Source organism: Oncorhynchus nerka, linkage group LG5 (assembly GCF_034236695.1).
Source record: "Oncorhynchus nerka isolate Pitt River linkage group LG5, Oner_Uvic_2.0, whole genome shotgun sequence".
In the NCBI taxonomy this organism is placed as follows: domain Eukaryota; kingdom Metazoa; phylum Chordata; class Actinopteri; order Salmoniformes; family Salmonidae; genus Oncorhynchus; species Oncorhynchus nerka.
The window spans coordinates 53,676,421-53,690,381 of NC_088400.1; the positions used below are offsets into that span (position 1 = coordinate 53,676,421).

The 13,961-nt window shown below is 41.5% G+C and overlaps 2 protein-coding genes across 3 annotated transcripts in view; one reads left to right on the top strand and one right to left on the bottom strand.

Moving 5' to 3' along the window:
• LOC115129631 (intersectin-1-like) overlaps positions 1-3,079 on the bottom strand; it is a 73,137-nt gene extending 70,058 nt beyond the window's left edge. The window contains exon 1 of the mRNA XM_029660215.2: positions 2,910-3,079. The gene's annotated coding sequence lies outside the window, so the exon portion shown is untranslated. The remainder of the gene's footprint in view (positions 1-2,909) is intronic.
• A 239-nt stretch (positions 3,080-3,318) lies between these two features.
• Positions 3,319-9,692, top strand: LOC115129633 (quinone oxidoreductase-like protein 1). 2 transcript variants are annotated; one of them, XM_029660217.2, is made up of 13 exons: positions 3,319-3,644; positions 3,765-3,842; positions 4,126-4,198; positions 4,335-4,379; positions 4,583-4,651; positions 4,808-4,941; positions 5,112-5,223; positions 5,598-5,618; positions 5,744-5,842; positions 6,087-6,199; positions 7,922-8,027; positions 8,209-8,254; positions 8,852-9,692. In XM_029660217.2, the coding sequence occupies exons 1-13, from the start codon at positions 3,579-3,581 to the stop codon at positions 8,949-8,951; spliced, it is 1,062 nt and encodes a 353-aa protein (XP_029516077.2). In that variant the 5' UTR covers positions 3,319-3,578; the 3' UTR covers positions 8,952-9,692. The 2 variants fall into 2 exon arrangements, with proteins under 2 accessions (XP_029516077.2, XP_029516078.1); XM_029660218.2 differs by lacking the exon at positions 5,598-5,618 and having other exon boundaries at positions 3,320-3,644.
• The last annotated feature ends 4,269 nt before the right edge of the window (positions 9,693-13,961 follow it).

Consider the following 13,961-nt stretch of genomic DNA (forward strand, 5'->3'; position numbering starts at 1 on the left):
ATGACTCCATAGTAGTGCTCGGCGATATGGCCAAATGATCATATCAGTTTTTTCTCTCTCAGTATGACAGTATTTTATGTTTAGAAATTTGCTTTATGAGTAGTACGTGCCCCTCGGGTGGCAGCATACATTCTAAGTGATTTCAATGGGTCACTTCATTCTGAATGTTTTATACTATTCAATTCAACCAAAAAAATTTACTGCACTTTAATCATTTTCTGCATTTCCTCACATGGCTGCACAATATGGGCCCCAAAAAAATGGAGAACTTATTTGTCACCAAATGTTGCAATTGTGATTTGACTTGCGATTTAGATCAACACACTTGGATGAACATTTGGAATCATGGAAATAGAATGTTTATTCTAATTCTATATTTAGAATATAACAGTGGAGGCTGCTGAGGGGAGGACAACTCATAATAATGGCTGCAAACATGTTTGATACCATTCACGCCATTCCAGCCATTATACTCCATCCCAGACATTATTATGAGCCGTCCTCCCATGGAATATAAATATTAGTGGGCACTTTAAATACAGTGTTGTTTGATAGACAACAAATGAAAATGTCAGGGAGGAGTTATTGTGACAGGGTAGGAACCAAAGTATTTTTAATAGCTAGCTAGCTAACCAGCTAACTAGTTATTAGCATTAGCAGCTAACATGATTTAGCTAAAAAATGGTAAGGAAAAACAAACTAGCTGTTTGCAGATGTAAGAAAAATAAACTAAGTGTCATTTTAGAACGCTTGTGGATTTCTTAATAGAAGGTCTGTGTGGAAAAAGGAATGGAGAGAGTGGAGGGATGACTCAAGTTATTTTTATTTAACCTTTATTTAACTAGGCAAGTCAGTTAAGAACAAATTCTTATTTACAATGACGGCCTACGGTCGTAGTGGTTTAAACTATAAAAATGGAGGTTAGTCAAGGCAAATCACATTTAACAAATCAAATACCGTTATAGAAGGTAAAGTAAAAACCCCAAATGGTCCATGCATCAATACCGGTATATAGTCAAATACAGTATACCGCCCAGTCGTAATCTATAGTCTTGAATAAAGCTGATAAACAGAAAAATCCAAAGCCCCATTTGAGAGGGAGATGCAAGTCCAGCAAAGCAGTTCCCCCAGCCTTTGCTGTTAAGACGCCAAAGCAGAAAACCAAATAACTGAATTAGCATGCTAACACTAAAAATGTGCACCAGAGCAGCACAGTGGGTCTCCTACAAGTCAGCCAAAACTCAGCAGGCAATAGCGCTGGAAAGTGAAACTGTGGTGGCAAAAGGCACTCTATGCTATGGCCTTGTGACCAAAATCAAAGCATGTCACTTCCTTCATGCCCCTGAAATCAAGATAAGTTGGGGTAGGGTGTCATTGACAGCAACAAAGTTCAATGCACATTAATAATTTATTAGATCTTTCTTGACAGCCAAGCATGGCTTCTAGATTCAGACAGTGGAGCTTGGTTTAGGTGGGGCTACTGGGTGTGTGTGAGGCAATGCCAAACATGGCTGTTAAAAAACACTCACTCACTCTTCCTCTGCAGGTCTCCCTCTGACAAACACACACAAATGCATGCTAGTGGCATGGTGAGATGTCAGACAGAAATATCCTAGAGTAGACACGTTTTTGAGGGATATTAATTTCATTAGCTAAACAAAAGAAACAAAATAATCCAACCTGTGCAAGACTAATGATGTCAGGGCAAGGGCACAACCCAGCTTTTGGCAATAGCTAACTAGCAAATTAGATATGGCTAGGTCCAAAGCCTTCTTTTCTATTGCAAATAGAAAGCTATGGCCATGACATTCCTATTGAAGCGAAGCAAAATATTAAAATTAAAGCATACATAGGTAGCAAGCTAACTGTCAATGGACCGTCGTTAGCTAGTCAGTCTGCTAGCCGTTGGCTTACATGATTGGCTGCTAGCTAGTCTGATTAGTCAGGCTGTAATACACAATTAATTGGTATATACAGTCTGACACATTCGTGTGAAAAATCTTGTTAAATGTTCCTTAAAAGCCAGAATGTTGCAAAAGAAAATTGCGTTGAAACTTACTCTACCGGTTGTCTGTGCAGTTTGTCCTTGTCCAGATGCTCGAAATTTGACACACAATATCCACAGGAAAGTATTGTTTATCCAACTTTTTAACAGTAGGTAGGTATATGGTCCAGTTACGCACCTAGGTCAAATTAGTTTTACATTAGATATTCAGTTCTCTCTCATCAATAGCTATTGAGCATGCATGCCACAATGCACATGTTATATTCTGAATGCTTGGTTCAATATCTATTGACGAGATAATATCCAATAAAACCACCTTTATTACCTCGGTGCCGAACCCAACAATATAATAACATATGTAACTACCTACTTGCTCTCTAGTCGGGTAAACAATTTATTGTGGATAATTCGTCTCAAATTAAGAGCAGCTGAAGGGAAAGACGAACCGAGAGAGACAACCGGTAGAGTAAATTGAAATATTCAACATTCTGTCTTGTAAGGAACACTTACCCGATTTTGCACACAAACGTTTCAGCCTGTACATAATTTAACGTTAGCAATTCATTGTGCATTACAGTCTGATTAATCCGTCTAACGTTAGTTGCTAACTAACGTTAATGTAAATAATTGCTAACTAACGTTAGGTAGCTTGCTTAACTTCACATTCAACACAAATTAACTTGGTTGGCTAAAGTAAGGAACCTTGGAAATATCATACACTAAAATGCATACAATGGCATATGACTGGTTAGCTAGCTAATAACACGAAATGGGCTGATAAGTGCAGTGCAGCGATTTCCTACCCTCCGTCTTGACTGCCCCCTACTAGCCACTGTTACCAGCTAGCTAGGCTAGCCAGCAATTCTTCCACATTTTTACTGATTGATTAACATATTTTTCTTACCTCATCGTTCGTTTTCCATTTTTAAATAATTGATAAGCTAAGGAACTGTGTGTTACTTATAAGATAAAAATGAATTAATTCCCCTGCAACGGTCGATTTAGCGAGATATTTCCCCTGTAATTGCAAATTCCCTTCCACCAAGGGCCCGCCGTAAGGCTACGCAAATTGGAAAATGGGGTACTACCGCGAGATGTTGAGTTTTCTGAGTATCTGCAATATCGAGCCAATCAGCGAACGATATAATATGATCGACGTAAAATTGTACTAATCACAAATAGGAAAAATTTGATGGAGGTGCCCCATTGGACCATAATCATTGATTGACAATGAATTCTGTGAATGCGATAAAACAAAAAATAGAATGGGCAGCTTAAACCAATCTCGCGGTATCAACATTTTTGGGCGTACGTAGGATTTATAGGAAACCATACAAATATTTGTTGATGCACGTAGTTAGCGGACGTTAACTATTTTTCTGCCCATTTTCTTTTAACCGAAGACCGTTAGCTAATATCATATGTCCAATATTACATGTATTTGTTTTGTAAGATATATGCATACTCATTGACATGATTTAACAGTTTCTACTTTCAATGCACAGTTAAACAAAGAATTGCCAACTGGCGTCAGTTGCTCTAATTGCACCTGCCTATTGACAGTTTTTCCACCATGAAAGGGCTTTACTGTAAAGTGGGTGAAACTGCTGCAGAGGCGAAATTTGTCATCCAGGAAACGGTGAGTGCCCCGCATAATAATGTAGCTATCGCTTTAGTCTAGCATGCCAACACTTTTAGCAGGAAGGCTCATAGTTGGCTTTCTGACAAACTCACTGATTGTCTTTTCAACATGTCACAGAATGTACCCAGTGCCCTCGGTAGCAACCAGGTTAAAGTGCAAGTGAAGGCATGTGCCCTTAGTCCACTGGATTTAAAAGTAAGTGTAAATGTGTGTTATACTCATTGTATTGTCAATGTTTAACTATAGACCTAGCAATAGCCCTACTGTCTCAGTCATAATGGACAAGACTTACTGTTGTCACTTTCAATATGCTGCTTAAAATCAGTATCAGACCTGTTTTATCTGAAAAAACAAAAATTGGGGACCAAAGTATATGTTGCTTTTGGTCAGGGTTGCTGTAGAACAGGCCTACCTTACCTGACCACACATCATGTATGGGCTACTTGTCACATTTCCTTACCCTCTGTCCTCTGGTTAGCTACATGAGGATCTAAAGTTGCAAAGGGACCTGGTGCCAGTAGGGAGGGAGATTGTTGGGATCGTCCTCCAAGGTAAACAGGATATCTACTTCATGGATTGTAATTGACCTTGTTTATGACTTTGATGTTTAGTACATTTAATTTCACAACGTACTATATTTTTGGAACAAACCTTTAATTGTTTGCAATATTTTTGTTCTGTCTTCAGTTGGGCCTAAGGTGACCTTTTTCCAACCTGATGATGAAGTTGTAGGTAAATGTTACAGGTGGGATCTGAACCCGCTACATAAGGATAAATCATAGAGCTTCAAAACATCCCCTTATTTTGATGATTCTGACATTGTCATCGGCAATGTTCCCGATAACCTATTGAAAGACCCTTCCCATTTATCATTTTTAGGATATGACCATGGTGTATTTATCTAGGCTTTGCTTTTCCCTTCTTTCACATGACAGGAATTCTGCCCTTGGATACAGCGATGTCTGGTTTGTGCGAAGCCGTCGTCATCAACGAGAATCATCTTGGTATGTTGCACACGTCCAAAATCCAAGTGTTGAACAAGAGTACATCTATCGCATTTGTTGGTACAAATTAACAAAGGAATAAAGGGATTTGTTGGTACAAATTAAGTAATTGTTTCTTCTTGCAATAAATTAGTGACTTTTGTGTTCGTTCACCAGTGCAGAAGCCAGAGAAGTTGAGATGGGTGGAGGTGGCAGGGGCTATTCGGGATGGACTCCGGGCCTATACAGCTCTCCATACCCTAGCCCGTATGGCATCCGGGCACACACTGCTGGTGCTGGACGGAGCCAGTGTAGGTATTTCCCCATAGTGGCCCCTCATCTGAGCATTCAATGGGACTGTAGAAATCCATAATTGGACATCACAAGAAGATGGCAGCAAAGAATCTTAATAGTAGCACACAATTGTCTTTAAGAGAATAAGACTACTAACTGCTATTTTGGCTGTGTTTATGCCTTTCAGCCCTTTGGAGTTCTGTCCATCCAGCTGGCCCACTACCATGGGGTTAAAGTACTGGCGTCAGCTCTGTCCTCCGAAGACCAGAAGTTCCTGGAGCAGCTTCGGCCCAGCGTCGGTGAGAACAGGGAGGGGGCCAACGTGTGTGTGTGTGTGTGTGAATAGACAAGTGGTGTCACAGTAGAGAATGTGTTGGAAGTTGAGGATTGTAAATTGATGCAGCCGGGTAATAATGGATGTGAGGAGACAGTGTTACTATCAGTTACCTAAACTACTCTCATCATGAAAAATAAGGTAGTAAAGTTCTGACAGCAACACACAGGGCTGGTTTCTCAGACACAGGTTAAGCAGTCCCGGACTGAAAAGCATGCTAGATGGAACTTCACAGGGAAACTGTCCCGTAGTATTTAATCCTAGTCTATGCTCTCTGTTTCCTCTCTCATTCTCCACTCTTACCTCTGTCACTCCTTTGACTCAAATCACGCGTTCTAGGAGTGCGAGAGTCTCTTCTAAGTAAGTCGTGTGTGTGTGTGTCCCCTTGCAGGTCAATGGAAATGGAGTACCAAAAATGCTTATTTATTGTTTGCACACTGTTTGGCATGTAGCCTTCATAAGGGATTTCCCTGTCCTGTGTCTAGCCAGAGTGATAGGTGTGTGGGATACCAAGGTGGACCTGGTGGATTCCTGTTTGGAAGAGACCGGTGGTCTAGGGGTGGACATTGTCATTGACTCTGGAGGTAAGAAGCCAATGTAGGGCCATAGGTTGTTGTTATCCATTATGCTAGCTAGCTTTGTCTAACATGAATCGTAGTGCTGTGAGTGTGTGCTTCTGTGATTTTGTATTTTAACACAACGGTAAAGCTTTGTAACAGGAATAGAAGGAAAATGGAGTCACTGTTGTGCCCTGTTGTTTTTATACCCCTGACACAAGCTTAAGAGGTGTCTTTTGAAGTTATTGTGGTGATGTGTGTGTTCCTCCAGTGAGATTGCATGAGGAGGAGCCAGAGGCCAGGTGTCTTCTGCCCTACAAGCATGACATCATCACCCTGCTCGGGGTCGGAGGTCACTGGGTTACAACTGAGCAAAACCTGCAGGTAGACTGCAGTCAAGTATTCCATCCATTCGTGTTGGATTAGAGCAGCCATTTGGCAGTTCAGTTCCACTAGTCATCATATGACAAGATTTATTCATCACTACTTGTCACACTCATACATACAATGGGTGATTGAAATGTTGCTTGTTTGTTACAGCTTGTTAATGTGTGCTTTATGAGAAGTTAAACATACTGCAAAAAAACAGATCTTGCACACTGCCAATGTTATGTTGGGAGGAGTGAAGAGATCTGGGTTAATTGTGTTTCCTTTAATAATGTGTACAGTTGAAGTCGGAAGTTTACATAAACCTTAGCCCAATACATTTAAACTCCTTTTTTCACAATTCCTGACATTTAATCCTAGTAAAAATTCATTTTCTTAGGTCAGTTAGGATCACCACTTTATTTTAAGATTGTGAAATGTCAGAATAATATTAGAGAGAAGGATTTATTTCAGCTTTTGTGATGGCCACTCCAATACCTCGACTTTCTTGTTCTTAAGCTATTTTGCCACAACTTTGGAAGTATGCTTGGGGTCATAGTCCATTTGGAAGACCAAGCTTTAACTTCCTGACTGATGTCTTGATGTTGCTTCAATATCCACATAATTTTCCATCCTCATAATGCCATCTATTTTGTGAAGTGTACCAGTCTCTCCTGCAGCAAAGCACCCCCACAACATGATGCTGCCACCCCATGCTTCACAGTTGAGATGGTGTTTCTTGGCTTGCAAGCCTCTCCCTTTTTCTTCCGAACATAAGATGGTCATTATAGCCAAACAGTTCTATTTTTGTTTAATCAGACCAGAGGACATTTCACCAAAAACTACAATCTTTGTCCCCATGTGCAGTTGCAAACCGTATTCTGGCTTTTTTTATGGCAGTTTTGGAGCAGTGGCTTCTTCCTTGCCGAGTGGCCTTTCAGGTTATGTCGATATAGAACTCGTTTTACTGTGGATATAGATACTTTTGTACCTGTTTCCTCCAGCATCTTCACAAGGTCCTTTGCTGTCGTTCTGGGATTGATTTGCACTTTTCGCACCAAAGTACGCTAATACCTAGGAGACACCACGCGTCTCCTTCCTGAGCGGTATGACGGCTGCGTGGTCCCATGGTGTTTATACTTGCGTACTATTGTTTGTACAGATGAATGTGGTATCTTCAGGAGTTTGGAAATTGCTCCCAAGGATGAACCAGACTTGCGGAGGTCTACAAAAAAAAAATCCTGAGGTCTTACTGTTTCTTTTGAGTTTCCCATGTCGAGCAAAGAGGCATCGAGTTTGAAGGTAGGCCTTGAAATGCATCCACAGGTACACCTCCAATTGACTCAAATGATGTCAATTAGGCTATCAGAAGTTTCTAAAGCCATGACATACTTTTCTGGAATTTTCCAAGCTGTTTAAATGCAGTCAATTTAGTGTATGTAAACTTCTGACCCAGTGGAATTATGATACAGTGAAATCTGTCTGTAAACAATTGTTGGAAAAATTACTTGTCATTTACAAAGTAGATGTCCTTAACCGACTTGCCAAAACTTTAGTTTGTTAACAAGAAATTAGTGGAGTGGTTGAAAAATGAGTTTTAATTACTCCGACCTAAGTGTATGTGAACTTCAACTGTATTTATCGCAGTCTTCCCATTGACCTGCAAGTGGATTTGCTCAAGTAAGTACACAACATCTTTTGTTTGGGATTTAATCTGAGCTCGTCTCTTCTGTTTCTTAGCTGGACCCTCCAGATAGTCGCAGCCTCTTCCTGAAGGCCGCCTCCCTGTCCTTCCTCAACGAGGAGGTGTGGGGGGCATCCAGTGCCCGCCAGGGGAGGTACCTCCGTATCCTTTAGCCTACCCAGCCCCTCTGGGTCAGCCTCTGGAGGGGGCAGGAATTTAAAATCTAACTCTAATTCATTGAGATGAAACAAACATATTAAAATGAAAATCTGATATATTAGCAATGCCCAACCCCTTATAATTGCTATTGTGTTACATGTTAACCTTACATGCTCCTTTTCAGACATCATGAAGGATATAGTGGAGAAGCTTTCCACTGGGACCTTAAGGTACAGCAGAACTGCAATAATGAGTGTGTATGTGCAGTGCAAGTGTGAATAAGCAAGGGCCTCCCGAGTGGCACAGCGGTGTAAGGTACTGCATTGCAGTCCTTGAGGCGCCACTACAGACTGGGTTCGATCCCAGGCTGTGTCGCAGCTGGCCATGACCGGGAGACCCATGAGGTGGCGCACAATTGGCCCAGCATCGTTGGGGGAGGGTTTGGCCGGGCCAGGATGTCCTTGACACATCGCACTCTATCGACTCCTTGTGGCGGGCTGGGTGCATGCACGCTGACTTCGGTTGCCAGCTGTACGGTGTTTTCTCCGACACATTGATGCAGCTGGCTTCCAGGTTAAGCGAGCAGTGTGTCAAGAAGCAGTGCGGCTTGGCAGGGTCGTGTTTGGAGGACGCATGGCTCTTTGCCTCCCGAGTCTGTATGGGAGTTGCAGCAATGGGACAACACTGTTACTATCAATTTGGATATCACGAAAGAGGGGTGAAAAATATGTTTGAGTAAGCATGGTTATACTGTATGTTTGATATTGGTATGTTTGAGTTTGTTTATCCTGGTGGACAGCGCTCACATTGCCCTCTGTCTTATGCAGGCCCCAGCTAGAGGACCCAGTGCCTTTGTATGATGCCACAGTTTCCATGGAGATGGTGCAAAAGAAACAAGTCCGGAAGAGGTTGGTTATTCAACTCTGAGGTGGACAGACACTCTGGTCCAGCATTCCCCTTGTCAAAGACAGGCCCCCAAATTCTGCCTCTCATATTTCCTATGTATTTTTGGCCAGCAATGGTGGAAAAAGTACCCAATTGTCATAGTTGAGTAGTAATAAAGATACCTTAATAGAAAGTTACTCAAATAAGTCACCCAGTAAAATTATACTTGACTAAGTCTAAAACTATTTGGGTTGTAAATGTAATTGCTCAAATATACTTAAGTATCAAAAGTAAAAGTATAAATTCAAATTCATAAGGATAGCCAGGGGCACACTCCAACAGTCAGACATTTATTTACAAAAGATGCATGTGTTTAGTGAGACCGCCAGAGCATAGGCAGTAGGGATGACCACTTGTTCTCTTGATAAGTGTGTGAATTTCACTTTTTTTCTCTATCCTGCTCAGCGTTCAAAATGTAATGAGTTTTTGGTTGGAAGGGAAAATGTATGGAATAAAAAGTACAATATTTTCTATAGGAATGTAGTGAAGTAATAGTACAGATACCCCAAAAAACAACTTATGTAAGAATACTTTAAAGTACAACTTAATCGGTGGTGTAAAGTACTTGCCCGTCATTCCAATACAATGTAAATATGTGCAAAGTTTGAGTTGATCAAAACATATAAAATGAGATGGATATCTAAATGTTTGCTCTGCTTAGTGTAATTACATACAGCACATTTGAGGTTTGTCCTTTTATTAAAAACCTTTGTTAATCCTCAAGCATTCATGTGTCATTTGTGACCAGAGAAATTCTCACTAAATGATTAATCTAAGGTGGGGAAACAGCAATGTCCTGTTAGTGGAGGCTTTCTGGGATTGGAGAGATACTATTGTCCACCTGTAACACTCTCTGAGGGCATATCAGAAATGTTGAGATGGGTCACTTCCAAATAGTTTGTCCTTCCAGTCAACACACTGTCCTCAGGTAACCCTCACTGTGATTGGCCAGAGTTAACAGGGCTACGTTCAATACATAACGGAACAGAAACTGTGCTGTACTGAAACGATCAGTTGAAAAAACATGGAGGGGTGTGGGTTCAAAATGCACCGCTGTCTTTTAAATGCGTCACTCATTGCTTCAACCCACACCGTGGCGAACACACTTCAAAGTGTTCAATAACATACAAAAAAACTTTGGGAAAATGTGTCATTCAGTACAAACTGTTCCGCAAACGTTCAAGCGAACTTACCCCTGATTTCTTTGATTAATTGAATCGCTAGACAAGTTAATGGAATCAACTTGTGACTGTGTCCTTTTGCTGGGCCACTTCCACCGCACTGATAATGAAACCGACATGGTAGTCTCCTCATAGAAGCATAGCCTGTGATAGATAAAGTGACTGGTTCTGGAACATCATACTAAGTTGTGCATGCTGTTCTGTCTGCTTGGCAACAATTGTTTCTGAAGACTCTGCAGCATTTCCTGGTTAAGACTCAGAATTCCTTGCTCCTTTCGTCGTAGACATTCCACCACAGCTAGCTGCTCCTTGAGAGACTTGTCTGCTCTCTCGTTTAGTTGTGATATCTGGAAAAAACAAGGAGGATAAAACCTCACACAATTTCAAAACAAGCTCATTGTCAGATCCTAGAATCAGCTCATCAGCAAAAACCTAAATAAGCTCGATCTACTCTACGTCTGTAGGTGCAAGCATCTGCTCAAGTGGCCAATGGAGAATAACTGAACCCAATTATAGCCATGGGTGTCAAGTGCAACTCACAACTATGGTACCTTGTCTTCATTACTTTCTTAGCGTTTCTGCTTCGCTCTTTGTGCTTTTCTGTCTCTTTCCTGCTCTCAATTTGTCTGTGTTCATTCATTTCTTTGTCCTTCTCTGCTCCTGAATTCTGTTTTTCTGCTTGTCTGACTTTCCTACATCGCACCTCTGTCTTCATGAGTTTTTGTCCTTTAGTCTTGTATTCTTTCAGACTTTCAGGTGATCGGCACTATACATACTGCCTTTTTGTTAAGGCTGACAGTTTCCAACTATTATTCCTTCCATTATATCTTTGTAATCCTGTCACCCTGAGACCATTTTTTTCTGCCATTAGAGACTGACATCTCTTGGCTTAAGTCACACCACCATACTTTTTCATTACATGTTTTGAGCATCTATGGGTTTGCTTTTGGCTTTAAAGTGCAGGTCTCTTTCCTACGGTACCTTGTCCAGAGTTCTTGTGTTGTCAATCATCAAGTACTGACAAAGCCTAAGGGCTGCATCAACCCACCACTTCTCTGTCCTGGCTCACCACCGCCCCCAAGAGGACACTCTTCCAGAAAAGGCTGAAAGACATCCACACACTTCAAAATCATTCCAATTTTAAGCAATCTTGATCTGCGATTGGTACACACATTTTGGTACTTTTACATTTATATACACTACATGTCCAAATTATTGGATTTGGCCATTTCAGCCACACCTGTTGCTGACAAGTGTATAAAATTTAGCACATAGCCATGTAATCACCATAGACAAACATTGTCAGTAGAATGGCCCATACTGAAGAGCTCAGTGACTTCCAATGTGGCACAGTCATAGGATGCCACCTTTCCAACAAGTTAGTTGGTCAAATTTTTGCCCTGTTAGAGCTGCCCCCAGTCAAGTGTAAGTGCTGGTATTGTGAAGCTCGCTGCCATTGGATTCTGGACAGTGGAAACACGGTCTGGAGTGATGAATCACGCTTCACCATCTGGCAGTGCCACGGACAAATCTGGATTTGGCAGATGCTAGGAGGACACTACCTGCCCGAATGCATAGTGCCAATTGGGGCTGTATTTCATGGTTTGGACTAGGTCCCATAGTTCCAGTAAAGGAAACTATTAACAATGACCTAAACGATTCTGTGATTCCAACTTTGTCTCAAGTTTTTGGGGAAGGCCCTTTTCTGTTTCAGCATGACATAGCCCCCATGCACAAAGCGAGGTCCATACAGAAATGGTTTGTCGAGATCGGTGTGGAAGAACTTGACTGGCTTGCACAGAGCCCTGAACTCAACCCCATCGAACACCTTTGGGATGATTAAGAATGCTAACTGCGAGCCAGGCCTAATCACCCAACATCAGTGCCCGACCTCACTAATGCTCGTGGCTGAAAGGAAGCCAGTCCCCACAGCAATGTTCCAACATCTAGTGGAAAGCCTTCCCAGAAAAGTGGAGGCTGTTATAGCAGCAAAGGGGGGACCAACTCCATATTAATGCCTGTGATTTTGGAATGAGATGTTCGACGAGCAGGTGTCCACATGCTGCGTATACCCATTGATTCTAAAATAATATAATTTATAAATGCCTCCTGAGCTTAATTCAATGGTCGTACCCTATCAAAACTAAATATGAGCTTGTTCTCTTACTCCACTGTTTATAAACAATTACACTATAGCCTCAAAACATGATTTTAATATCATGGATAGTCAGTTCTTGGATCATATTTGAGAATGGATAGATTTCTCCAGCCACACCCCTCAGCTGTTTACCTATACAGTGGTGGGGGTGTGACCACTTTGTTATTATTTGAACTGTGGATTGCCTCTTTAAGAATGTTTTGCAGCTACTGTTGATGGTGTTATAAAACTGAAAGATAATATTTCTTACTGTTGTTCTGTCTTAAGTGACAGCAGTCTGAGGGCGGTCATCAGTCTCCAGGAGGGCCCATCCAAACTTAAGGGTCAAGTTTCTATTTTAGAGAGAGATTGAGCGCAAGTGAACTCATGGTAGTGTAAATACTGGCGTCTGTCCGAGATAGCAGTAAGTTATGATGCTGCTAACACTTACGATAAAAAGTCATTTTTCTTCAGGAAGAGTAGCTTTTGTGCCAGCTGATTTATGTCTGTTATACAGATGCACTGTTGAAGGATACCTGAAACACATGAACAACCCAAAAACTAAGTCAACTAAATATTACAGCAAACATAAGGCCAAACTAAATTGAGGTGCAAGCTCTAACTTTTGCATATATCATGCTTTGATGTCAATGAAGTGCAGAACTCAAATTAGGATTGAGACCATGAACATATAATCGTTGCTGAAAAGAACTGGGGTTAGTGTACCATTTTACCACTAAGCTAGCCCTCCTTACCTTGGACATACACCACACTGGGGGTTTCCAGGATCAACAAACCCTTACTCTAACAGGAGACATTGGTTGTCAAGGGGACTGTAGCAGATAAAAGCCTGACGGAATCTCTTGCAGCCTTGGATGCTACGGATCTCATAGCACCTGCTCACATGGCTGAAGCTCGCCTTTACCTGAGGACATAGTACTTTTTGATACTCCATGCTGATACTTCAATTTGAACTGTCACCAGACAGATAGATCTGACCTGTGAAGTTAGCGTCCGGTAACTATAGTGAACGAAAATATAAACAATTAAAACATTTTTTCCGAGTACAGTTCATAAACTCAGCAAAAAAAGAAACATCCCTTTTTCAGGACCCTGTCTTTCAAAGATAATTCGTAAAAATCCAAATAACTTCTCAGATCTTCATCGTAAAGGGTTTAAACACTGTTTCCCATTCTTATTCAATGAACCATGAACAATTAATGAACATGCACCTGTGGAACGGTCGTTAAGACACTAACAGCTTACAGATGGTAAGCAATGAAGGTCACAGTTATGAAAGCTTAGGACACTAAAGAGGCCTTTCTACTGACTCTGAAAAACACCAAAAGAAAGATGCCCAGGGTCCCTGCTCATCTGTGTGAACGTGCCTTAGGCATACTGCAAGGAGGCATGAGGACTGCAGATGTGGCCAGGGCAATAAATTGCAATGTCCGTACTGTGAGACGCCTAAGACAGTGCTACAGGGAGACAGGATGGACAGCTGATCATCTTTGGAGTGGCAGACCACGTGTAACAACACCTGCACAGGATCGGTACATCCAAACATCACACCTGCGTGACAGGCACAGGATGGCAACAACTACCAGATTTACATCAGGAACGCACAATCCCTCCATCAGTGCTCAGACTGTCCGCAATAGGCTGAGAGAGGAT